This window comes from Ictalurus punctatus, chromosome 29 (genome assembly GCF_001660625.3).
Source record: "Ictalurus punctatus breed USDA103 chromosome 29, Coco_2.0, whole genome shotgun sequence".
In the NCBI taxonomy this organism is placed as follows: domain Eukaryota; kingdom Metazoa; phylum Chordata; class Actinopteri; order Siluriformes; family Ictaluridae; genus Ictalurus; species Ictalurus punctatus.
Genome location: NC_030444.2, coordinates 7,181,382 through 7,208,487, shown reverse-complemented (window position 1 = coordinate 7,208,487; position 27,106 = coordinate 7,181,382). Strand labels below are relative to the sequence as shown.

The 27,106-nt window shown below is 38.0% G+C and overlaps 1 protein-coding gene across 16 annotated transcripts in view; it reads right to left on the bottom strand.

Moving 5' to 3' along the window:
- vit (vitrin) overlaps nucleotides 1-26,856 on the bottom strand; it is a 38,444-nt gene extending 11,588 nt beyond the window's left edge. For 2 of the 16 annotated variants that reach the window (XM_017461554.3, XM_017461557.3), the window contains exons 1-15: nucleotides 26,631-26,855; nucleotides 13,697-13,783; nucleotides 13,304-13,366; nucleotides 13,049-13,205; nucleotides 12,466-12,599; nucleotides 12,288-12,332; nucleotides 11,609-11,788; nucleotides 10,810-10,845; nucleotides 9,830-9,868; nucleotides 9,697-9,750; nucleotides 9,180-9,242; nucleotides 8,245-8,307; nucleotides 4,166-4,240; nucleotides 3,957-4,022; nucleotides 333-395 (exon numbers count right to left, since the gene is read on the bottom strand). In XM_017461554.3, the coding sequence (XP_017317043.1) occupies nucleotides 333-395; nucleotides 3,957-4,022; nucleotides 4,166-4,240; nucleotides 8,245-8,307; nucleotides 9,180-9,242; nucleotides 9,697-9,750; nucleotides 9,830-9,868; nucleotides 10,810-10,845; nucleotides 11,609-11,788; nucleotides 12,288-12,332; nucleotides 12,466-12,599; nucleotides 13,049-13,205; nucleotides 13,304-13,366; nucleotides 13,697-13,730 (1,072 nt within the window). In that variant the 5' untranslated portion in view covers nucleotides 13,731-13,783; nucleotides 26,631-26,855. Of the gene's footprint in view, nucleotides 1-332; nucleotides 396-2,411; nucleotides 2,469-3,956; nucleotides 4,023-4,165; nucleotides 4,241-8,244; nucleotides 8,308-9,179; nucleotides 9,243-9,696; nucleotides 9,751-9,829; nucleotides 9,869-10,809; nucleotides 10,846-11,608; nucleotides 11,789-12,287; nucleotides 12,333-12,465; nucleotides 12,600-13,048; nucleotides 13,206-13,303; nucleotides 13,367-13,696; nucleotides 13,784-26,630 lie in introns of all 16 variants that reach the window. The other 14 variants (XM_017461567.3, XM_017461551.3, XM_017461552.3 and 11 more) reach the window with 14 other exon arrangements.
- Nucleotides 26,857-27,106: the final 250 nt, after the last annotated feature.

Below are 27,106 nucleotides of genomic sequence, written 5' to 3'. Positions count from 1 at the left end.
CAGTTGATCGGTAGACTCAAACCTTTGGAAATGGCCTACTACTGAGGACTCAGGAAGCCAAGCATGTGGATGTTATGATGTGAAATATGAAGTAGAATTATTTTTTACGCATATGCCATAACTCATCCATAAAATGCAGTAGGACTCACTTTTTGACTTATGGTATGTATAAAACAAGACCACACCTGTTTCCCCAGATTTTCACAGGCACACAGATTTGACCTTTATGAATTGGTTTATGAATTGTGCTCCAGGGAGTAATACACAATGCTAGGTAAGATGTACTTGTGTATGAAATCAGTTTTTAACATTTTGGTGACATAATCACGTACCTCTCGTATGGAGAGTTTCAGGGAGGTGCTTTGGTCCACTGTCTGTATCTGCTGGTTGAGGAGCTGAGAATAGAAATGCAAGCATAAGGAATGCAAAAATACCAAAAGGTGTTACACGCTCCTGGTCTTGTTTCTTCAATGGAAAGAAGTTTGCTACTCCTCTGTTTTTGCACATTTAACAGTTTATGTGCAGGGGCGTGTGCACAAAAACATTGCCAGTGTTTACCGCTCCAAAACCCAGATCCTTGTAGCTTGGATGGCTTGGCAGTATCACAAAGGCTGTACATCCTGCCCTTTAATTTAGAAGAACTAAACACTAAGAGGACTTACCAATGCCTTTTGGTGGCAGAGTGTATTTATGGTTTGTTTATTATTTATAGCGTGTTTACTAAGTGCTAAGCATTCAGAGCTAAAAATAAGCCGAACAAAATACAGATATGCCTGGGTGGGTGTTTGCACACCATTTAATTTAAAGTTAGTATCAAAGTAAACACTGCATCAAAGATGCGAAGCAAACACTGTTCTCATGTTGCCAGGATACACTTAAACCTGTACAGATATGTACCTCATTCAGACATTTTTCAGTACATGGTATGCTCAAACACCATAGATCCATAATTTTTATGATGAATATGGCTTAAAGGAGTCACATAATGATTTTTAAACATTTTTAAACGTTAATTATTTTGTTTATTGGGAGTAACAGAATATGTTAACATGCTTTAATGTAAAAAAAAGTCACAAACTGTACATTATTGTAGTACCACTATTCCCAAACTGCCTAAAATGCTCCAATTTCTCCAAAGCCCCTCCTTCCAAAAAGCCCAGAGTGCTCTGACTGGCAAGCTGACCTGTTGCGTTGTGATTGGCCAAAAAAATCAAGTGTGTGTCGGAAATGTAACATCCCTTGGTTTATTCAGCCTCCAAGGCTTCTAAAGCAATTCTAAGCAACATGTTGTCGGTTTTACTGTCTCAGTTCGAGCCCGAGTCAGATTCAGAAAATGTGGATGATCAATCGGAACCAACTTTACAAATATGACTTGAGCAGAAAGTTTTGCAGCGGTAAGTTTTTATTTTGTAACTCTCTTACCTTTCAGATATGATGTAAATTCCCGACCCCGCCAGACTAACTGTGCTGTACACAGCTTCTGTGTTTATGTAGGTACTCTTGCGATATATCTTGGGAAAGCTAAGATTCTTGTGATTCGATTGATATAAACAGTTTCGAAATATAATCACAACAGAAGCTACAATCAATGTCTCTGTCACACCACCAACATACAAATAAACCCTAAAAAACTGAGGCAACTTAGCAAACTTTAGCTAGCATGTTAGCAGAGATCTACAACTGAGCCCTGGGCCACAACACAAAACTCTGTATTTGGACAGTCAATAGCAGATACTTCATAAAACAGTCAAACATACTTACAGGTTCTGATTCAGAAGCACAAGATTGTCCAAGCAAAGTGGGAATAGCCCCACTTTTCAGGAGTAACCTTCGTGTATAGCCTCCCTTGTACTTACCCAGGTTCAGGAAGCTGTCCTCCGTAAAATGTGCTGTGCACAAGCAAATGTTCGGGTTGCACTGCTCAGGAACAGCATTATAAAGAAACATTAACCACTGATTCCTGATTTTGTCCATTTTCGGAAGGCTAAACTTTTTTTTACTTTCACATCGAAACACACAGCAACATGGCGCCTGAATTCACTGAAGCCTCGCCTTCTCTCTTCGTGTCTGCCTTTGGGTGGGATTATGTTGATGGTGCACGCTGTGATGAAGACATGTTACGGAAGTGATATCTAGACTTAATACGACACATTTTGGACAGGTCTGGAGCATTGTTCTCTGTTAGATAAAATAAACCCCTTCGGGGGAGACTATGAGCTTTGTGACTTTACAGATCTTATACATGCAGAAAGAGATACATTACACATACAAACAAAAGGAAAACATTAGAAATCATAATATGACTCCTTTAAATAAATGTTCAAGCCAAACGATATTCTACACTGACCTGTAATATTTAAACTATTGAATACTGAAACACCTTTTTGACTCAAAAATGAAAGATCACTTACGATACTGTCCAAAGTACCAGCGCTCATACTCTGATATTTCTGGTCTTGGGTCTGAAGCTGTAAGGAAAGAGCAGGGTATTTCAGACACAGTTCAGCCTTGTGCACTGGGGGAAACATGCACAAAATGTCTGTGATTGATCTGATTTAAGGGCCACTTTAATGGAGCCCCAAATTTTTCTTTAATAAAAGAGCTTAATATAGTTTAACGTTGTTAAACATGTTTTAACATGTACCACTCACTCCCCAGTCCATAAGGTTGACTTGTGAAGCTGCAAAAACAACTAATTTTGGCTTTGTTGCTTCTTCAATGTCATAGCAACAAACACATGTAAATATTCCACAAATTCAGTCAGCAGCAGGTTAGCTTGGCAGTTAAGGCTCTGGGTTACTGATCGGAATGTCAGGGGTTCAAGCCCCTACTGTTGAGCAAGGCCCTTAAACCTGTCTGCTCCAGGTGCTGTATCATGGCTGACCCTGCACTCTGACTCCAACTTCCTGACATGCTGGGGTATGCAAAGAAAAGAATTTCACTGTGTGATCACTATATGTGATCAATAAAGACTCATTATTCACTCTACAGGTGGTTAGCTCCACCCATTCACTCTACAGCAGGTTAGTCCCACCCCTGTTCACTTTAAAACAGGTTAGCTTCACTTTTTCAGCCAGTTCCAGATGATCATCATCACATCACTCAAATGATGTGGCTGAAGTTTATTTTATCTGCATTTCCTGACATTTCAGTTTAAAATAAAAAATGTAAAATCTAAAAATGAGATGCATTTTCAGTGAGGCACAATACAGGTCAGGTTATGTCAAAAAGGATAAGGCAATTGCAACATTTTACCAGAAAGCAGACCCACATTCCACAAGTACTATAATTTAATTTTCATACTTCTTCTGTTTATGGTTATTCAGTATGACCACTGATTATGAGGCCGCTTTATCTTACAAAGTATGCACCATTCTGAATGTTCTAATGATAGCTAGTTAGTCATCAAGTCAATAATTGTAGAATTACTATTAGCTTATTTTTAAATTGTTTTTAACAGTTTTTTTTTAACAGTTTTGAGCAGTTTTTTTTTCAAAGGCAACTATTCAATTAGAACAGCGGTAATTTACTTATAACAGTTTTACATGGACAGTAACAAAAACATGCTGTTTTATTTAGAGGGATAGTCATGACAAGTAGTAATGTAAAAATTTAGGACTTTTTTTTACATAAAAAAAAAAAAACATTTTTGATTTACAATAAGTGGCCCAAAAATGTAGAATCTTCAATTACATGAATCATCAATAAACCCATATGGCTCATGTTATATAGAAGCAGCATATGTATATGCATACAGCATGGAAGTCATATGGGCAGCACACAGGCAGAGCTATGTTAAGACACCTTGAAAACATACTTACAACATGACAGTCCAAATGAGCAACAGATATATCTGCATGGATGATGTTTGACCACAGTGACATACAGATACTGATGCAGATGAATGTAGATTTAATGCCTCTTCTCCCAACTCCCTAAATAACATAGTATCTTACCTGGAGAATCAACAGTGTCCACGTTGCTCCATGTGTAGCCTGTATCTGGCTCAGAGTTACTAACATCTGAACACAGAGAGTTAACATTATAATTTGCAACTATAGTGTGTCTCTGTATGACATTCCCGATATGACATACTGCTACTGAATGGCATTCAGAGATGTACTGTGTGAAGAAATTGAGAAATCGCAAGCACCATGCAAGATACCTGTTGGTCTCTTTGGACCAGAAAACCAATTGGGTTGGGCGTAGACAGGATGTGGCCATTTTCTCCGAGCAAGGGCTGAATGGAGAGATTGTAGAGATACTCACAATGTACTTACAGTTCCCAGGTGATTAGTGGTAAGACCCAACACCCAAATGTCTTTTAACAATGCCACATCCTAAAATTACACTTCTGTGACCTATGATTTGAACAGCATGATTTGAACTCTCTTGTTTAAGAATGCACAAAGCCACATTAGTAAACAGAGCCTGCCATGAAGGATACCTATAGACCAGAATGTCTTTGGAATTAACATGGCACCCATAAAATTCCCATAAAACCTGTAGGATGCCTTTATTAAAGTTTGATAATCACCAATTACATTTGTACAAGATGCAATATATTTAGAATGTAATATACAGATATTGTATATTATGTAATACAATTAATCTAATTGATTAATCACTACATTTCTAGCAGAAACCCCATTAAAAACAAATCATTTCAATTGTTGTCCATTGAAACTCAAGTGGATTGTAAGATTATCATATAATCATCAAATAAACCCTCCAATTAAAATCCCATATGTAATGAGTATTAATTCAACATGTGATGCCACTGGAAATTTTCATGGGAATTTGGCGAACAATTCCAATGGGCAATTTTTAGTAAAGGCAACTTCCTGCTTTACTTCTTCTGACTGTGTGATAAAGCTAAGGCCACAATATAACAAATTCCACAGATGCAAACCTAATGAACCAGGCTGATCTGCAACAATGTCTCTTATACCAACTCAGTCCCACAACATCCAATCAGGCAAAAAACTAACCCAAACTAACCCTTCCATGCCCTCTTTGGTTTGCATATTGGTGAGTCTTAAAACAACGGCAATCAAGGAGGTCTGTTCAAAGACAGATAAGCAATTCATTCTTGTGTTGACTGCACACTAAAATCCTGAGCTTCACTGGCACCATCCCAAATCTGAGGCCCTCAGCTTAGTGCTACAGGTTGCTTCTGTGCCATTGGGCTCATGAGAACGGATTTAAGCTGCTTGGACAGGGCTTGGTGTTGCCATGGCAAAGGACATGGGGAATCTTTAAAATGCTGTGTCAGCTTAAAAAAAGCTTGCTTTACAGATGCACACATTCTTGCATGTCTCTCAGTTTATGTACTTTCTGTTAAAGCTCATGGCTATTTTCTGAAAGCATGAATCTGGAGATCCGTTGGTTGCTGGTCCTTTTCCAACCAAGTGTGGTTAAAACCACTAAATCTAAAATGGGCTGCGGATGCTGTTGAACACTGGTTAATTTCCCTGTGTAAGTAACTTCCTCGATTTTGTATGTACCGTTCCTGAAAAGATGCTCCAAGGTCAAAGCAGATTCAGCATACATACCATACAAATGGTATTTTTGGCATAAGACACATTCTTTACATTCTTAAATCATATAGAAGTGTCCCAGATGAGCTTTGATATAACATTCCAGTTTAAAAGAACACAACTATAAAGTTTATCTTGAAATGAAATAAATCTACAAGTAAAACTTGCAACATTTGCATTTTCTTTGTATTCCATGGAAGAATCAGAGTTGGGTATTTTAGTCAGCAATTACAGTGCCCACCACTAATATTGGCACCCTTGGTAAATATGAGCAAAGCAGGCTGTGAAAAATTGTCTTTATTGTTGAACCTACTCATCTTTTGTTCCGAAAATTCACATAAATACTCCACTCTCCTGGATATCAAACAATTGCAAACAAAACACAGGTTTTGAAAAAAAAAACATGCAACGTTGTTAAATATAGACAATTAAACAATTATCGGCCCCTTTTTATTAAATACTTTGTGCCGCGTCCCTTTGCCAAGATAACAGCTCTGAGTCTTCTCTTATAATGCCTGATGAGGTTGGAGAATACATGGCAAGGGATCTGAGACCATTCCTCCATACGGAATCTCCCTAGAGCCTTCAAATTTCGAGGTCCACGATAGTCGACTCTCCTCTTCAGTTCACCCCACAGGTTTTCTATGGGCTTCAAGTCAGGGGACTGGAACACCTCTGGTTGTCACGGTTTCCCCTTTAGGCAGCGCACTTGGAAAGCCGGAGGGAGCGTGCGTGCACGAGCATGGTGCACGAGCGCCCGCTCTTCGAATGTTGACAACCGTGACATTGTTTACTATGGACACGTGCGTTTGTTTTGTTTCTGTTCTGTCTCCTCCCTGTTCTGTTATTGGTTGTTGTTCGAGGCTGAGTCTTTATTGTTTTCAGCTGCCAGCACTTAATGCTGATTATGTTCGGGATATATACCGCTCGCTTCCCTGTACACCTCATGGAGTATTATAGTTAGTACAGTTAAATTAGTTAGACAGTGAATGTTAGGTACCTTGATAGATTTGGTTAGTTTGAACTTTAGATTAGTTCACTTGGACCACACTGGTGTTTTCCACTCCCAGTTCCTTGTCATAGCTTCATGTTTCTTGTTTTGTGTTTGGACCCTGTTTTCTATGCCCGCGACTTCGATTCCTGCTTTGCCCCGTTTATGCCTGTTTGCCGATCGCCCGACTCATTACCTGTTTTTGACTACGCCTCTGTTTCACGATTTGGATTTATCTGCCTGTCTCCTTTAAATAAAAATGTCTTTACCTGAACCTGCTTCCATATCTGACTCCCTTACGTCTCGGAATGTGACACTGGTGTTTATTGCCAAAAAGCTCTATTTTGGTTTCATCTAACCATAGAACCCGATCCCATTTGAATTTCCAGTAGTGTCTGGCAAACTGAAGATATTTGAGTTTGTTTTTGGATGAGAACAGAGGCTTTTTTCTTGAAACACTTCCAAACATCTTGTGGTGATGTAGGTGACATCGGATTGTAGTTTTGGAGACTTTCTGACCCCAAGACACAACTAACTTCTGCAATTCTCCAGCTGTGATCCTCTGAGATTTTATGGCCACTTGAACCTTCCTCTTCACAGTGCAATATAGAAGACAATATAGACATACGTCCTCTTCCAGGTTGATTCATAACATTTCCAGTTGACTGGAACTTCTTAATTATTGCACTGATGGTGGAAATGAAAATTTTCACCTCTGCTATTTTCGTATAGCCTCTGCTATTTTCATATAGCCACTTCCCATTTTGTGAAGTTCAACAACATTTTGCCACAAGTCACAGCTATATTCCTTGCTCTTACCCTTATGAATGACTAAAGGAATTTGGCCTATATGTTACCTCATATTTATACCTCTGTGAAACAGGAAGTCACAGTTCCAAGCAATTTCCTGTGCCGAGTCACCCAGGTGTACTAAAAAGTGTAAAATATCAATGGGAATATACTTCAAATAATTGTGGCACACATATATTTAAAAAAAAATTGTTGAACAAAATATCAAATGGTTAAACAATAAAGCAACTTTTCACAGCCTTCTTTTCTCATATTTACCAAAGGTATCAGTGGAAGGCACTGTAAGTTCAAATTATACATCAGTATATAGACTGGACATGTTAGTTGTGCTACACAGGTGTTTAACTTCTTTCTGGCCATCCCATTCATTTGTTGAAGATTTAGCATAAACACTTGCAATGTATTTTCATTACTTAAAACATGAATTGATTGTGGAAATATTGTGGTTACAACAAATTGATAGACAGTGGCACTGGATTTACAAGAAAATTCAAAGTAATCGCAAATAACTGAAACATGTCTCTGTTTTGGGCAAATTCAGTCCAATGGGTCAAACCATAAAAAATGAGGGAATGCGAGCTGGCATGATCTTATTTGCACAATGCCTACCTGGCTCAATTTAATTCGCATTAATGTTTTAATATTATTGAGGAATATTTCCACTAAGGATGGTCATCAAACTGAGAAGTCTGGAGTTTAGTCCAGGACTAATTTGTAGAGAGAACATCCAGTTCAAAAGCCTTAGCTCAGCTGTATCTAATCTTTTTAGACATACATGAACATTCACACATACAGTATGGGCTGTTTGATCTATAGCAGTCAGCAGGGAAACACACACACACACACACACACACACACACACACACACACACACACACACACTCAGGGCATGCAGGTACTTACCAGGATTGGTGGGAATGGTATGCTGGTTCCTCTCTGGCTGGACTGGCTGGACCCGACTGAAAGCTGCATGACAACACAAAGCAGAAGGAAGCGAGCCGAGAGAGGAAGAAGAAAAAGCAGTAAAAAAGGAAATTCACTGGTCTGTTGGCAAGGGTAATAACAGCCCATCAGGAACTCAATAGCAGACATGCAGGACAGATGCTGACAACAGGCCTCAGAATGAGGCTTGGAAAATTCCTCACTGTTTTAACTCTCTAACTTTTTAAATGAATGGAAATAGAGAGTGAAAACAGGAAATAACACACAGACATTCCAGGCCAGCCTTGACTGTGGTATGGCAGATCATGGCAGGGTAAAAGAAGACACTTCTGTTTCAATGTTGCAGTGAAAATGTCTGAAAACAATTCCAGTGGGACTGTGACTTATTACTGCATCAGCAGGATAAATGATAAAAATTATAAAAATTAAACTAATAGGGGCTTTTTTCAAAAGCATTGTAGCATAAAGATAATTGTCTAATGATAGAGCTTTCAATGCTTTGGGGAAACTGGGACACTGAGTCACATTAATTAGGTACATGCACACAACATGTATTTGTCTTATAGTTGTTACTAACACAAATCTAGGCTTACAGTAACCTATATTTACTTCTTCACCAAACAAGAGCACTTGTTTTTATTAAAACACATTTCGAGTCACTATTTCGAGTGTCATTAGAATCTGAGAGTGGATGATGAATAAGTCCTTAAATATAATGATTTAGATGTAGGTATTTGATTTGGAACACATGTTTTCCCCCTAATTAATTACAAATGAACCTTTATGATACAGTAAGAGGTAAGAGGTAATATTTTATGTATTTACGGATGTATATCTAAAATAACTGATTTTGTTCAATGTATCCTTTCACTGTTAATACTGACAAAGTTGCAAACCTGAGGTAGCAGGAACTGATGGCTGTCTCCTATTATTGGCACCTGCCTCTGGCCTGCGTGCACCTATGACCAAAACAAAACATTATTTTAAACACAGGGGGCTTTGGATCAAAGTCAATGTGCATTCATACTGTAACTTGTGAGTATGCATAATCAGTATGTGCCTACAACCTCATAGACAATAACCATCCAGGCTCTGAGTAGAATAAAGGAGATTGAACACTTGAATCCTGACGATGCCACAAAGAAAATCTTTGTTCCATTTTTTGCTAATTTGTTTGGCTAATTAGCTAAGCTTACAAACCACTTTTGGGGGAAAAAAACACTCACTGTTAAAAGTGTACCAATAAAGTCTTCCTTCACTGGACGATACTGTGATAGACTACAAAATTGGCTGTATGGATTTAATACCATGGATTTTCTATGACCTTTCATCTTCAGTAGTTCATTTAGCATTTTTGTTGAAGCAATCCTTAAAGTTTAAAAAATCCCTTCAAGAGAATGAGAAGTGTTTTACCTGGGTTGATACGAGGTGGAAATCTTCCTGCAAAGGCTGAGCCACTTCTGACTACTTTGGAGAAATGAAACATTCAGAGTAATAATGTGATTTAAATGGGACACTCATTCTGTGATTGAAAGAATCAACTTACCTTGATGAAGACCCTTTGCTTGGCCATTCTGTGTCTGTCCTATAGCCAATGTTGAGACAGAATGATTCATGTAGTTTAACATGAGCATTCAGACAACATTGGATAGAAGCAATATATTTTTTTATTTCTTTAATCTTTTTTTCTATGGATGATTCAAGAAATTTTCTAGAAAAAGTTCTACTTGAAAATGTTTATTGAAAGAGAGAACCTCTGTTGTAGGGTTCATTATAAAACCTCTGAGGGTTCAGCCAAAAGAACAAATCTTTAGGGTGCTAGTGTAGTTGAAGAGGGTAGTTGGATAAATGTTCATTCATAGCTTTTTTGAAGAAGAAGCTGCAATTGTAGCAGTAGTAAAATATCAGGGAATCACTTTCATTAAAATACCACACTATCTAAAAGTGTGTACAGAAGCCCTTAATAATAACTAGCCTTTAACATAATCCATTATTTACTATGTTACAAGTAATTCTAAGTGTTACTGTTGTATGAAAGTATTGAAATTGCCTCTTACATTATGGAGGCATGGTTTACCATCAAACATGACAAAAATGATAACCAAAACTTAGTTGGCAAACATGGCAACTTCCAGAAAAAGAGTTGAAGCCCAACACTGTCTACAAACACAAAGCTTGGGGTTATAAAAGGAAGTAGATTTATCATTTAAAATACACATTCATTCATTCATCATCAGTAACCGATTTACCCTGTCAGGCTCACGGTGGATCCGGAACCTATCCTAGAAAACACTGGGTGCAAGGTCGGTCAATTAACACAGGATTGGGTGCTAGTCCATTGCAAGACACCATATACACACAGATTCACACACTCATTCTCATCTAGGGGCAATTTAGCATAGTCAAATGACAGTGAGGTCAAGTGACAGAGTTTTTTTTTACTATTTTGTAAATGAAACTGCATCAGATACATTATTGGAATGCAGACCTACTACTGAATCTAATCATCATATCTACTGGACTTACGTGCACTGGCTGCTGCAAGGTATGGATGACTGTTGCCTGGATTAGAGAGAAAGGGATACTTTAGAGGGAAAGAAAGAGAGGGCAAGACTGATCTAATTTATACACACACACACACACACACACACATATATATATATATATATATATATATATATATATATATATATATATATATATATATATATATATATACATACATATAATGTGTATGTATAATATAAAAAATAAAGATTTTAAAATGATCATCTCAAGGGCAGAGTTTTCCCCAATGTGTTATATGACCAAAGATATCCATGCCAGCACATGCGCCTCACATACAAGCACAAAAGAAGCTTTTAATAGAGTGCTCATTTTAAAGGGTGATGTGTTGAGAAACTGGAATGTACCATACCTTAATAAAAAAATGAATCAAGGTTTGCTATTACTTTCAGGAAAAATATCCACAATCATCCAATAAGTCAATGAATCATATATGTGAAAGGGAAAGTATTTGAAAATGTATATTCTGTGGTTCTTATGTAATTCTTATGCGAATCTAAGTCAGTGTAGGACTTTTGGAGGGATGTACTGTATGTGTCAGGTTTGTGAGTGAAAGTGTAGGGGTGTGATGATATCTGAAGCACACTTTTATAGTTGTGGAAAACAAGGACAACCTGATTTTCATCTGAAGGCTAAGAGTGATCCTGTATCCTTTAATTTAATCCTTTTTGAAATTGTGAATTTGTAAGCAAAAACCATGGTGATGGTTCATTTTTCCTATCGTTCCACCATTATTAAATAAGGAGAGACACAAGTCTACCTGCATCTCTGACTTTATGAACTGCAGCCCGTGGCCTCGCGGTGGTGGTCGTAGTTGTGGTGGGAGTTGTTGGGGGTGGGGTTGTGGTGGTGGTTGTGGTGGTGGTGGTTAGCTCGCTTGTGGTTGTCGTTGGGTCTGGAGCTGGCGTTGTGGGCGATGTGGTGGAGTGTTCCTTCTGACCTTTAGAGGGACAGATGGGCGAGAGGGAAAAAACAACTTGCACAGTAACAGTAGTGTTTAACTGCATTCCAATGTCAGACCAACGCAGCCTGAGGCAAAGGTTTATGAACCTACGCTTAGGCATTAATCTCTCTGTACAACAAGTATGCTTTGGTGTTGTTTGGGATACTGTACTGCCACGAAGAACTCTTTAACTGTGAAGTGTTAGTAGCCTACAGTTCTCTCTTCTGCATTTCTTTCGACTAGCCAGAGGTGACAGTGGCAAGGAAACTTCCATACATTTTCAAATATAACTATAATCTCTTTAAAATAAAGGACAACTGTAAAATCTCTGTACATTTTGAGCAAACCAACAGTGGATTGTTCAGTAAGACCAATAAGAAAGGCCCATAATTAAGAAAGTGAGGAAAGGAAGAATGGATTTGCCAACAGGTCCAGGGAGTTTAAGGTGTTTAGCTATAAACATTGTTATTGTTGTACAAGATGACAAAACACTTACTTTCCAAGGTAGCAGGGTAGATCACACCTTTTTTTGGCTTGCCAACTGAAATGCAACCAGCAGCTTGAAAATACTTAAAATGTCTGTCTTAAATACTGAGTATTATTTAAATATGGCAGAAACATCAGTCCTAATATTTTCTTGCAGATTTTAGCTCTGGAATTGAAGCCGATGTTACCTGAGACGGTGAAAGACTCTCTCCATTTGGGGAGGGACAGTGAGCGGATGCCATTTGCAAAAGTGCCTTTATACGGCTCTTGTCCTGCCATCTTCTTTACGATCACCTTTCCTCCAGCATTCGTAATGACCCCACTGGAGGGCAATTCAGAAACATTCAGAGTTGGATGATAAACTGATTACCAGGAAGTGCCTGAAAATCTTATGCTTGTTCACTGCAACATCGGTGAAGTTGATAGGAAGTAAATTGTTTCAACATTATAAACACATGTGAAAGCAAAAGTTACTTCTTAAACAGCCAATCCCTCTTTGTACAGTAGCATCTTTAGTCAAAGCTACATCTTAGCATAATTACAGGGCCATTCAGCTACAGTAAATAAAAACACTGTAGATCAGTGGTCACCAACTCTGTTCCTGGAGAACTACCTTCCTGAAGCCTTCAGCTGCAACCATAAGTGTGGCCACCTGACTATCTAATCATTGCCTTAAGAAGTTCTAAAGATCAACTAAAGCGGGTGTGTTAGATTTTGGTGGCCACTACTGTAGATGATAGTTAAGAATTTTAGAGCTGTGTTCATTCCTACTTGTGAATAGCAGCATTGCAAATGCTGGATATGGAGGCAAAGACGACCGTCCCATAAACCTTCTCCTTGGTCTCACGGCAACTGGATGGGCACCGAACAATGAATTCTGGGAAGCTGATTTTCCCTGCACGCGCATCACATTCTATATCTGGCACAACTAGGGAAATGAAGACATGGAGCACATAACATACACTATTAAAAAGTAATCAGTAGAAATCATGAAATAACTGACATAATGTTGTTGTATGTATGTACCTTGTTTTGCCTTCTTGTCTTTTCCATTTGGCTTAGCCTTGCTGCTAAAAACAAGAAGGAGTCCTAAGAGAAGAAATCAAATAAGCAGTTTGACAAAACAGCAAGCATGCATATAATCTGGGAATTAGCTATTGTTAACTGATAATTTTGTACAAGAGTTGCTAATATTTTTTTATATCATATTCTGTACAAATAAGTATTGCCATTGTGTGAATGGGTGAATGAGAAACAGTGTAAAAGCGCTTTGTAGAACCGCGAAGTTTAAAAGGCGCTATATAAGTGCAGACTATTTACCATTTACATTAAATCAACATTTACGCAGTTTGATACCCAAAATCTTAATCCTTCACCAGAACTCATATACAGACAAAATTTCAAACACAACATGCGTACCAAAAAAGATGGTGGCAAGTGGAGCTCTCAACATCTTGGAGGAAAGAATGGAGAGTATAAAGTGTGTTGGTCAGTTGTTTTCTTGACCTAGAAAGAAATACAGTGAATATCAGTGCGACTGCAAATAAAGTCATACAGGTATATTACCTGCCCAGTAAAAGCGCTTAGATTTTTTAAAAGACTACAATGTTGTAAACATTCAAATGTTTGCAACAATACAAAAGACCAAGTAGCCTAAGAACTAGGCAGTCTTACTCACATCAAAACCAGTGAATATTCCCTTTTCTCCATGTAAGTGTAAGACAAGATCAACCTGATAACACATACCTTGAGGGCACTGGAATCTATGTGCATGGTATCTTTTCAGTTCAGCTGTTAGAAATTAGTCACAAGTAGATCAACAGGTAGACAAATTAGGCCTGTGTCTGATAAGATGTCAGGTCTGTGGTGTCAAGAACATTAGCAAGTTAAATTTTCTGATTCATTACCTCATGCATTGAAAATGCTTACATTTTATTCTTACGTAATTTATGATTGTAAATATACTCCAACTTTTACTGACTTAATTTCAGTTCTATCTTTTTCTTTATGTGTGTGTGTGTGGGGGGGGGGGGGGGGGGGGGATATGTGTGTGTATGTGTGTGTGTCTGTGTGTGTTGTGGCCTTCTCAATGTTTTGGAGTGAGACTGCCAAAATTTAGCATTTTCCAGATCCTATGGTGCAAGTGGAGAATATCTGCAATTAACAATTTTGCACCAAGCATTATAAAAAATAATAATAATACTGTTAATTATTTTCTTGCTCCCAAACATCAAACAAGAGTCTGTTGCACTACTTGGATAAAAGACCTTATATTTGGCCCTTATTACTACAGTTACACAAGCTAAAGACCCTTTGTACCATCTCTCAGTCATCCGATGGTCACATCTGATAAACAGTGATCTTGAGCCAAATAAAATGAAGCAGCCTGTTGTTTAAGACCAAAATGTTAACCCTTCCAACCCTTCCTGTCCGTATGACTCAAAATGGCCCATGTAAAAGATAACCTACCTGAATCTATTTGCATGGCCCATTTATGGAAACGCATATCTAAATGAATGAATATTGGAAGTTATATGATAGAGAATTATGTCTAGGTCATCACATCCAGAAGGGTGACAAATGGACAAACTGCTGGTTGTGTTATGCTGTGGGAGGAAATTTTGCTGGCATGGTTTTGGGTTCACTTGTCCCCTTAGAGGGAAGAAGAAAAACCGTGTTCATCCCTCCGGTACAGTTTCAGAGACTTCTATACCAAGACACATTGAAGCTGCTCTGGTGGCTTCCCATGGCCAAAGACACTTTATGTTGTTTTTTCCTTCAATTTGTCACCATCTATACAGTATATTTCATATTTGAAGTCACGCCGGTGTAGACACTTACCATCAGGATGATTCTCCACCATTTACTCTTTTTCCAAACATATTGTTTTTACTGCTAATAATTGCAATGTACTGTATATTATGTAATTTACAGTATAATTTAGAATATGATAAATGTTATAATACTAAAAGACAGACCTAGAGCAATATTAGGACATGACCCGCTAAGTAAAAAACAAGTCTTGATGTAAGTGGAATGATTTATCCACAAAAAAGAAATCCATCACTCTTTTGTACTAGTATTTATGTCTATTACATATTTTTATGTTAGCATAATCCTGACAATGTATTATGTAAGGATGTATTGTTGCTCTGTGTGCTTTGTCTGAAAGGAATAAAGAACAGTGCGACAAAAGAAGCATGCTGAGACAGAAACAAGCCTTATTCAAGACAAAACTGTCACCGGTTTGTGGAAAAGGAAACTGCCCGAGTCATTTGTCAAACACCTGTTAATACATCAATAAAAATCCTACGGTGTGATCACTACATTATACTATCATTCTAACTATGAAACTGAAATCAGAGCTGGGTGGAGGCCGGGATCAGAGTGTTTCCACCCATTATTGCAGAATAGGGTCAGAACAAATAAAACCTGACACTATGAGGGTTTAATAAGGAGAAAGGACTGGTGTGAGTCTGTATGTGTGGTATAGAAGCCAAAATAATAATAAACCAAACCCAGGGCTTGTAAGAACCTGTGTGCTCTCATGGCCTGCAGGATTCAATATAAGATTAAATAGATCTCCAGCAAAGATCAAAGATGAGGAAGGGCACACACACACACACGCACACACACACACACACACACACGCACACACACACATACACACACACAAAGACATACACAATGTACACATCCAAACACACACACACATACACACACAGACATACACAACACACAGATACACACACACACAGGCATGCACAATGCACACATCCAAACACACACACTCACATACATACACACACACACACACACACACAGACATACACAACACACACACACACACATACATAACACACATACAAAACACACACAAATGCACACCTGTGAGTTCCATACATGTTAGTCATGGATGTAGATCAAAAGCATGAATTCTAGAGAATGATTTACTTCCCTGTGACATGTAAGATAATATCTGATAAAAAAAATTCTAAAAATATTCTGCTCTGCAGCCCAGAACCCCTTCAAATGTAAAAAAAAAAAAAAAAAAAAAAAAAAATTTCACAGACCCCCTTATGTTTGCAAAAGTTTGAGAACCCCTGGCTAAATGACATATTTCGCTGATTTTCAAGCGAATAGAAGAAAACACAAGCTCTGCATGCAAAATATTCTTTGTTTTTCTGCAAATGTTAATGCACAGTTAAATTATTTGATGAACTTAAAAATAGTCATTTTGGCATGTGTACAAGTTTGGACACCCTACTAAGTCAGTACCTAGTAACATCCTCTTTGTCAGATATTACAGCTTTTAAATGCCTTTTGTACCCAGATAGTAGTACTGCATGTTTAAAAAGTCAAGGGACTGTAAGGGCATTTCTTGAAGTAGTTCATAGTAGATTGTCAGGTATGTTTTGGATCATTGTCCTGTTGTATAAGCTAGCCTCTTGTCAACTTTGTTTTTTTTTTTTTGACTGTCTGTGTCACATTTGCTGCCAGAATTTGCTGATATTTACTGGAATCCATTCTTTGATCTACATGTGCAATCCTGTGCTATGGGCTGCCACAGAACACCAAAGCAAAAATAAATCAATCCATTTAGAGCTAATGCCATCCATGTGTTACTGTCAGAGTTAACAACCTGCTTACAAATCATAACCTTTTTAAAATTCATGTACAAAGCTTATGGACTACAAACATATCCTCCAAATATGAAGCATTTCACAGGTCACCACATCATGTTCATAAGGTCTCTGGCTTGTGATTCCTTTCGGGAGCAATGCGATTATCTGTTTTCACTGTATACACCTTTAAACAATATTGTCCTTTCCTTTTTTTGCTAAAGACAACGGCTTTTCTAGATGATGATAAAAATGCTTGCACTGACACAATGACACGTTTATCCAAATCGGAAATTTGTGTAGAAAGTTGTAATGAATGCAGATTTTTGGCTGGAAAATGTGGCTTCTATTGTACTCCTCTGAAATGCTTGATGAATTTGAAGTTGTGTATTGTAGATCAACACACAGCAGAATTTGACACATGCTGCTGGTTAAATTTTATATCATATATTGTTTATCTCGATGGCTTTAGACCGGAATACATGCTAAACATACACACTGTTTTATGTATTTGTAGAAGAGTACTAATTTATAATCCCACAATCCGGTGTCACCCAGAACAGGATAGAGTCTTCTTTCAGCCTGGTTTCTTCCTCATGATGTCTCAGGGAGTTTTTCTTTGTCACGTCACCTCTGACTTTGCTCATTATGGATCTAATCCAACCCAGGATTACTTTAAAGATTTCTGTTGTTAAAATGGTATACAAATCAACTTTAGTTTAACTGAATGCTAAAAGCCTTGCGCATAAATCATACTTTCTCTTTGGAATTAATAGTGCATCATAACCTAATTGAATACAAGGTTTATAGACATCTTTTTCCTGGTGTTTGTCAACAATTTTAATGGGCGGACATTGTGTTTAAAACATGAAAGACACCACATAAACTATACATATACAACATAGCTGCTTTCTGTTCATTCCACCACATCTACAGTATTAATAATAAAGCCAGTAATTAGTTAACTCAGCAATAAAACTGGGTGTATGGTAGTGCAGTGAGCTCAGGTTACTGTCTTTGCTGAGTTTTTATGAGGCGCAACTTAGGCACTTGGTATTTCCATACTTACAGTACCATAAGATCACTGAATTAGACCAATGAGTACTTTAAGTGAGGAAAAAAACACACTGAAGTGTGAATATACTTATGATTATATGAATATAAATCAACAACTATTTTATTCCTCTTATATCACAGCAATTATTCAGTGCTAACAATTCTTATTAATTAAAGAATAACACATTGTACATTTGATCAGTTTATAGTATTGTTTATTGGTGTGGAACGTTTGTGAAACAAGTTACTTCCTGTTATTACTTATCTCAAAACAGCTATAAACAGTGATTACCTCACCAGCTCCTCTTGTTAATAAAAAAAATAAGCCTCTTACAGAGGCTTTTACAGAGAAACCACACACTCAGAAGGGATGTGTTCATATCCTACACACTTTTTGTGTTATTACTATTTCAACACGTGTTAAATTATCCAATGAATGTGTTAAAAAAGAGAAAACAAATTCACACGATTGACCAACACAACAAAAATTATTTAAAAAGTTATTTTTATTGTCCAGTCACGCTGCGGATTGCGCTGCCGATGTCCTCGTTCAAACCTAAAGGATGTTGCTTTGAGCTTTTGATTGTGACAGCGGAGTCGGAGTCCTGAGGCAAGGAAACCAAATGACCACTGGTGAGTTAGCTTTCAGCACTATTTAGCGTTAATGCTGCTGAAAATGCCTGGCTGAGTTTGTGATATTTAGGCAGGGAGCTCTCCAAAATGTATTAATTAGAAAACAGTAACTCAGCGAGTGATAATTAACTTTACCTATAGCGACGGCTTCAACAGTGAATGTACTTCATGTATTTCCTCAGTGTTGGCGTTACACTACTAGTGTCATGTGTTCATGTTGGCTGTGAAATATGGACCGAGGTTATTCTATAATTCTCTGGGTCTGCATCTTATCTGAGGCTCTGAGTTAGGGTTGGCTAGCTGGATAAGTGATGCTAACCTAGACACTCACCTGAGTAGACAGCATTACTTTAGCATACAGCTCGCGGTAACACCTTTTTGAAAGTTAACAATAGCGTAGCATTACAGCTGTTCACCATGATGTAATACAGAGAGTGGGTTAATGTTACTGCTTTTAGCAAGTGTTTTGAACAAGGCAAGCTGTAGTAATTAGCCTTAGGAGGATGGGTTAGAGCTGTGTTTCTTCATGTATTCGGTGAATGTTAATGCTGGTTAACAGGTGCAGACAGTCAGTGGCTAACAGAACTTAGATAGCTCAGAAATGTTGAGGCCAAAAGTTTTTCACAATGCTAACGTGAATAAAAGAGAGGATGGGGTTAAAGTAGATTGTAATGCTTTCCACGATCACTGTAATGTTGGTTGACTTAATTAGGTTGTGCAAAAAATGGGCTGTGAGGTGTTAAAGGCTAGAAAAGAAATATTCACAAGCTATCTAGATTTTCCTGGTGAGGCTACAGGACCATTTTGTTCATTAGGAGAATGAACATTTCCAAAATTACACAGTTTGGGATTCTGTAATGCAATTTCTCAATTAAAGCCCAAAGGCATTTGTCCATAGTTTGGTCTTTTACAGCTTTTCAAACGGAAGGGAGCGGGACTCCTGCATGGCCATGCAGGTGGCCATGAGATATGTAAGAAGATGCATCAACTCCAGTTCTTACATCTGTCAAACGTGTTAATGATTTTAATCAATTTCACCTGAATTTCATGCATTTATTTGGTCAGCATTTTAGTAGAATTTTTTCATACAAACAAATTGCATTTTAGGATAACTGTAGGGGAAAAAGTATAAACAACATCTCTATGTTATCTTTTAACACATCGTTGTGTGGAAATGTTTCACACACAGCATGTGTTAAATGTACTAAAACATGTGTTTTAGTACTAATAAATGTACTAAATAAAAGTACTAAAAAAATTTACTAATACATGTGTTAAATGTACTAAAACACTGATTGTGTTGAAAGTAACACAAAATGTATTGTCCTTAACTAGACACACATCTGTTTCAAGAGTGCATATAGCCCTCCATCCTTATTACTTTCATGTGTTGGAAAACATAATGAAAATTTTAAATAAACATCTCACCCAAATCAATTGCACACATTTTTAATCCATATGTAGAGCGTCAAGTCCCCGTGTAAGCTGATACTATAGAAACAATAAAACATTATAATGAGGGCATTAATAGAAACCTGACTTGCCTTGCAGCCAAACTACTGTCAGAGCCATGCTATAAGAGAAAATTAATGCTGTGATATAAATCTACTACTACAATACCGTGTGTGTATATTAGAGCTGCAACAACTAATCGATAATAATCGACAATAATCGATTATGAAAATCGTTGTCAATGAAGCTCATTATCGATTAGTTGGTCTGTGCTTGGCACGGGGGAGATTACTCATTACTCTACTTCTGTTACGAAAACACGCTTCGGAGAGTAAATACTGAAGTTGTATTTATATGCACTGTATACTCAACCGTCTAGTGTGTGGATTTTAGAAAGGTAATATCTAGGGATGCACCGAATGTTCAGCAACCGAAATTATTCGGCCAAAAATAGCAAAAAAATTCGGCCGAATAAGTGAAAATGCCAAATAAATTTGACCGAACAATGACGTGTTTGATGAAGCGACCAAATAGCCTAGCAACCAGAGTGAGACGCACAAATGTCACGACCTCAATGAGGGGGCGCACGCATGCACGAGCTACGTGCACAAGCTACGTGCTCTTCGGATGTTTACTTTTTCGTTTCTGTTCTGGAGTATTCTGTCAAGTCGCGAGATGTAAGGGAGTAGAGTACGGAAGCAGGTAAAGACGTATTTATTTAAGGGCAGGCAGACAAATCCAAATCATAATCCAAAAAACGTAGTCAAGACAGGCAAAGGTTTCGGGCGAGCGGCAAACAGGCATAAATGGGGCAAAGCAGGAATCAAAGTCGCGGTCACAGAAAACAGGGTCAAAACACAAAACAAGAAACATGAACAAGTACTATGGACGGAAAGCGGAAAAACCAGCGGGGACTAAATGAACTAATCTACAGTTTAAACTAACTAAATCTATCAAGGAACATAATATTAACAACATATTTAACTATACTTTATCTACTATAATATTCCGCGAGGTGTGCAGGGACGCGAGTGGTATATATCCCCAACATAATCAGCCGTATAGAACCGAATAGAACCATTTTTTGCACTCTTGTCAATGCACATTTTAATGCACTTTTTATTGTAGGCTACAGAGTGTTACATTCTTTCAGCAGTCAGTTATAGGCCTAACACAGGCTATTCAAGGGGCGCTCAAAGATGACCACGTAAAAATAGTTTTATTTTACTAATTTATTTATTTAAAGTTATACTGTGCCTTGTTGGTAGCCTATGCCTGCTGGAATGAAAAAAAAAACGTTCAGTGTTAAATAAATATTTTGAAATTGTAGTTTCTGTAATTGATTTTTTTCTTTGAAAAGCAAGACAAAATAGTAAAAAGCACATTTTGACTATTTAATTTATGCAATGGTGAAAAAAAAGGCAAAATAAATTGAAAAAACGTGTTCGGTTTCAGCCTTCGGCTTTCGGCCAAGTTTTTCATTATATTCGGTTTCGGCTTCGGCCAAGAATTTTCATTTCGGTGCATCCCTAGTAATATCATCTCAAATATATCCCTAGCGGGATTTTTACTAACCAGAAGTATAATCCGCTTCCTAGTCGACAGTGCATGATGTCATATGCACGCTAGCATTAGCAGACACCCAGAGTCACCGACAATGACTTTCTTCAGTTTATTGTCTATGTCAACGTTACCTTTTATTCCCAACATGAACATGAGTCCCCATCAGACGGAGGCAAATCATCACGTGAATGAGGAAGAAAGTGTGTAACCACCAAGTCCTCTAAGGCAGGGGTGCATTTTAAACACCGTGAAAATCAAACTGATGCACGAGGACAAACTTGTGTTTATATCCAAAATGCTCCACTGTGTGTAAGGGGCAGGGGAAACTGGTGCAAACTGCTTAAAAAGGTTTTGTTTAATTTAAGTTTATTGTCATTGTATGCTGTATTTGCGTGCTTGAGTGTAACTTTTGTTGTTTATTATAACGGAAGTGATGTGTTAGTAACGAGCCCACGTTGCTGATCACACGCAGTGTAGACGCGGTGATACACAGTGGGAGCACGAATAAGATCTGTAATGTCTAATTAAAACATTATGATCACAAATAAACACAAGTAAAATAATATTCCTAAACGCAGAGAGTAACAGAACCATAAGGTGCAGTGAAAGTGAGTTTTTAAAGAGATATATTGTGGGGTGTGTGTATTGGGTTCTTTTCTGTTTTGGACAAACAGTTGTGTAAAGTTTTAGTCTGAAGTTTATATTTTATATAGTTTGTGGATTTTATTTTAAATAAACAAAAAAATGGTACTGAAAGTTTACCCACCCCCGTCCGATTAATCGATTAATCGAAAAAAAATAATCGGCCGGCTAATCGATTAGAAAAATTATCGTTAGTTGCAGCCCTAGTGTATATACAGAATCCTGAAATTAATGCAACCTACAGTTGCAACTATTATATCCTTATGGTGAATGGCTATAGTGGTTTATACAAATGTATGTCTGATATTATTTGAGCAATAATGCTTTTTGAACACCTGGCAATGGTCTTTATTTATAGTGCATGTTGATTTCAGCACTTTTGAGGTTAAAAAAAAAAAAAAAAAAAAAAAAAAGAAAACTATTTTTTCGCACTAGTGTTTGTCTCTGGTTACTAGATTGATATAAAATAAAAATAAACACATATACACACCACACATACACCAAACTTACTGCTTTAGGAACATTGTCAACTGTACTGTGAATGTAGTAATTATTTGCCAGGTTAACATGACTATGGGATATTTTTTTTCTCCATACTCCATTTTTGGGAGTACACATACTAAAACTGAAAAATAAAAATTTTAAACCCCACAAGAATTACACATTTTCTGTGTTTAACCAATTAATCAAAGACCTGATTATAGCACATTCTAGTTCCAGATAAGGTGTTCATTCCCTAAGCTCTCTTAGTTTTGGAAAGGTGCTGTATAGAAACAAATAATGCCCCTAAAACCACTTTTACATCTGCACAGTCAACCACACTGTTCTACAGAGCTAGTATACTTTTGTGAAAGTTTGTGGGCAATTTGGGGAAAATGTAACATCTATACAGTAGTCAACAAAATCCTAAATGGCCAATGCACAGCCTGCAGATAGGAGAGAACCATTCAGGCTGAAAATTATATATGATTAAATTCCCAACCAATAATTACTAAAAAGGTGGCCCAGCTGCCCTAGGACAAAAACTCTTTTTTCTTATTTGTACATATTGTCCATACACAACAGTCTTCTTCTGGCATCCCTTGCTGTTTTGATACAAAACACTGGCTCAATTGGGATATATAGCAACAACAACAAAAAATATTTAAAAAAGGAAATCTTTATGATATTTTTCTTTGTAGTTATAATACGATGGTGCTAAAAGTATTTTTCGCTTTGTATCTGGGTAACTGTTATATATCTATTACGTTTGCAATTGTGGGGTCCGATACAGTGAGGCATTTTCAGTATTTATAGTTGTCTTGTGTGTATCTTAAGAATTACATAACCTAAATGTATGAGGGCACTCACAATGGAGTCACAGTGCACAATTATCTTAAACCCAAATAATATTTCTAGAGCATGCCCTTGTGAAGCCTGGCCTTAATGGAGGCAATCATTCATTTCCTGTTTCTAGTTTAAAGCATATTTACTTATTTAATGGTCTGTTGAACATTAGACACCTGAAAATTGTGTTAGGGAATACCTCTCTGTCATTTGAAGTCCTAACCAGTAAACATGGTTAAACAACATAGACCTCCTGCAAAAGTAAAAAGTGGGGAAAGACAAAGACAAGTTTCTGCAAGGCCGCTTTTTTCCTCTACATGTAGGGAACTTTATATAATGCAACATCTTTTTGTTGACAGGCCATCGCACAAGATATGTTAAGCCTTGGCAGTGACATGCAGTACAAGTCTCATCAGGTTCACTGCAAACACAGGTGACTGATGCAGAGAGAGTGTTTGAGCTTCCAGCTATCTATCTGTCTATCTATTTATCTATCTATCTAAATATGAGTCAGTCTGTCTGTCTGTCTATTTATCTATCTATCTAAATATCAGTTTTTCTGTCTGTTTATCTAAATATCAGTCTATCTATCTATCTATCTATCTATCTATCTATCTATCTGTCTATGTAGCTATGCTCTCTATCTATCAGTCAAACTAAAACTATCAGTCAGTCAGTCGGTCAATCAGTCTATCTATCTATCTATCTATCTATCTATCTATCTATCTATCTATCTACAGTATTTCACAAAAGTGAGTACACCCCTCACATTTTTGTAAATATTTGATTATATCTTTTCATGTGTCATCACTGAAGAAATAACACTTTTCTACAATCTAAAGTAGTGAGTGTACAGCTTGTGTAACAGTGTAAATTTACTGTCTCCTCAAAATAACTCAACACACAGCCATTAATGTCTAAACCGCTGGCAACAAAAGTGAATACACCCCTAAGTGAAAATGTCTAAATTGTGCCCAAAGTGTCAATATTTTGTGTGGCCACCATTATTTTCCAGCACTGCCTTAACCCTCTTGCGCATTGAGTTCACCAGAACTTCACAGGTTGCCACTGGAGTCCTCTTCCACTCCTCCATGACGACATCACGGAGCTGGTGGATGTTAGAGACCTTGTGCTCCTCCATCTTCCGTTTGAGGATGCCCCACAGATGCTCAATAAGGTTTAGTTCTGGAGACATGCTTGGGCAGTCCATCAGCTTCACCCTCAGCTCCTTTAGCAAGGCAGTGGTCGTCTTGGAGGTGTGTTTGGGGTCGTTATCATGCTGGAATACATGCTGGGATCATGCTCTGCTTAGGTATGTTACAGTACATGTTGGCATTCATGGTTCCCTCAATGAACTGTAGCTCACCAGTGCCGGCAGCACTCATGCAGCCCCAGACCATGACACTCCCACCACCATGCTTGACTGTAGGCAAGACACACTTGTCTTTGTGCTCCTCACCTGGTTGCTGCCAAACATGCTTGACACAATCTGAACCAAATAAGTTTATCTTGGTCTCATCAGACCACAGAACATGGTTCCAGTAATCCATGTCCTTAGTCTGCATGTCTTCAGCAAACTGTTTGCTGAGTTTCTTGTGCATCATCTTTAGAAGAGGCTTCCTTCTGGAACGACAGCCATGCAGACCAATTTGATGCAGTGTGCGGCGTATGGTCTGAGCACTAACAGGCTGACCCCCCACCCCTTCAACCTCTGCAGCAATGCTGGCAGAACTCATATGTCTATTTCCCAAAGACAACCTCTTGATATGGCGCTGAGCACGTGCACTCAACTTCTTTGGTAGACCATGGCGAGGCCTCTTCTGAGTGGAACCTGTCCTGTTAAACCGCTGTATGGTCTCGGCCACCGTGCTGCAGCTCAGTGTCAGGGTCTTGGCAATCTTCTTATAGCCTAGGCCATCTTTATGTAGAGCAACAATTCTTTTTTTCAGATCCTCAGAGAGTTCTTTGCCATGAGGTGCCATGTTGAACTTCCAGTGAACAGTAAGAAGGAGTGTGAGAGCGATGACACCATATTTAACACACCTGCTCCCCATTCATACCTGAGACCTTGTAACACTAACAAGTCACATGACACCGGGGAGGGAAAATGGCTAATTGGGCCCAATTTGGACAATTTCACTTAGGGGTGTACTCACTTTTGTTGCCAGCGGTTTAGACATTAATGGCTGTGTGTTGAGTTATTTTGAGGGGACAGCAAATTTGCACTGTTACACAAGCTGTACACTTACTACTTTACGTTGTAGCAAAGTGTCATTTCTTCAGTGTTGTCACATGAAAAGATATAATCAAATATTTACAAAAATGTGAGGGGTGTGCTCACTTTTGTGAGATATTTTATATATCTAAATATGAGCCAGTCTGTCTGTCTATTTATCTATCTAAAGATCAGTCTTTCTGTCTGTCTGTTTATCTAAATATCAGTCAGTCTGTCTGTCTGTCTATCTGTAACTACTCTCTCTCTCTCTCTCTCTCTCTCTCTCTCTCTTAGATATACCACTCATATAACTCAGTGTATCTCTGAAATACATTCTGGTTTATTATCTAGAAAAGCACTTTACTCTGATCCTATCCAGTAAACTTGGGAGTCAGAGTTTAAAACGATTTGAACCCAGTGTTGAGAATCTACAGCCAGCTTAAAAACCCGTGTAAGATTTATATGCACACTCTAAGTGTTATTTCTGAGCCACGTGTAGAACAGGCAGGGGAAAGTTTTCAGCAGAACAGCTTAAGGCGAGTGGGTCAAGTCCATACTAGCACATCATAAATCCCCAACATGTCCGCAAAATCTCACCAGGTTATGCGCGTACTTTACTTTATTTTTATTTAGATGAGGATGGATGCTAGCAAACATGAGGAGTTTTATAAGATGTCAGTGTTCTGTCAGTATAAACCAGGTCGTGTGGGACGGACGCATCATTTAACATACACATCATGGCTAAGGTTTAAAAAAAAAAAAAAAAAAGTGTATCCAAATTCACAATATAAACATAGACTATATAAATAAGGAGAAAATAATTAAATAATCGAGATAAACTTACCCTTAGAGGCAGTGATAGTGCTGTACAAAGAGAATGATGAGAAATATCTCAGAGGGAAAGCATGACTGTAGAATATCCCGACCTGAGCGTATCCTGCTGCTCAGCTCCTGTTCAGCGTACTGTGTGTGTGTGCGCTTGTGTGCGCGAGCGTGTGTGTGCGCATGTGCTTGTGCGCTTGTATGCGCGATTGTGTGTGTGTGTGTGCTTGTGTGCGTGTGTTTGTGCATGTGGGTGTATGTGTGTGAAGGAAGAGGAGGACAGCTTATTAAAGTGAGAGAGAGAGGGTGCTGAGAGTTCACGCCTTCCATTCTTGTCCGCACACTCACACTCGCGCATACACATACACATCTCTCTCTCTCTCTCTCTCTCTCTCTCTCTCTCTCTAATGCATACATACACACACACTCACACACACACACACACACACACACACACATTATATATCATACAAATGTAAAACATTACACAGTTCAGAT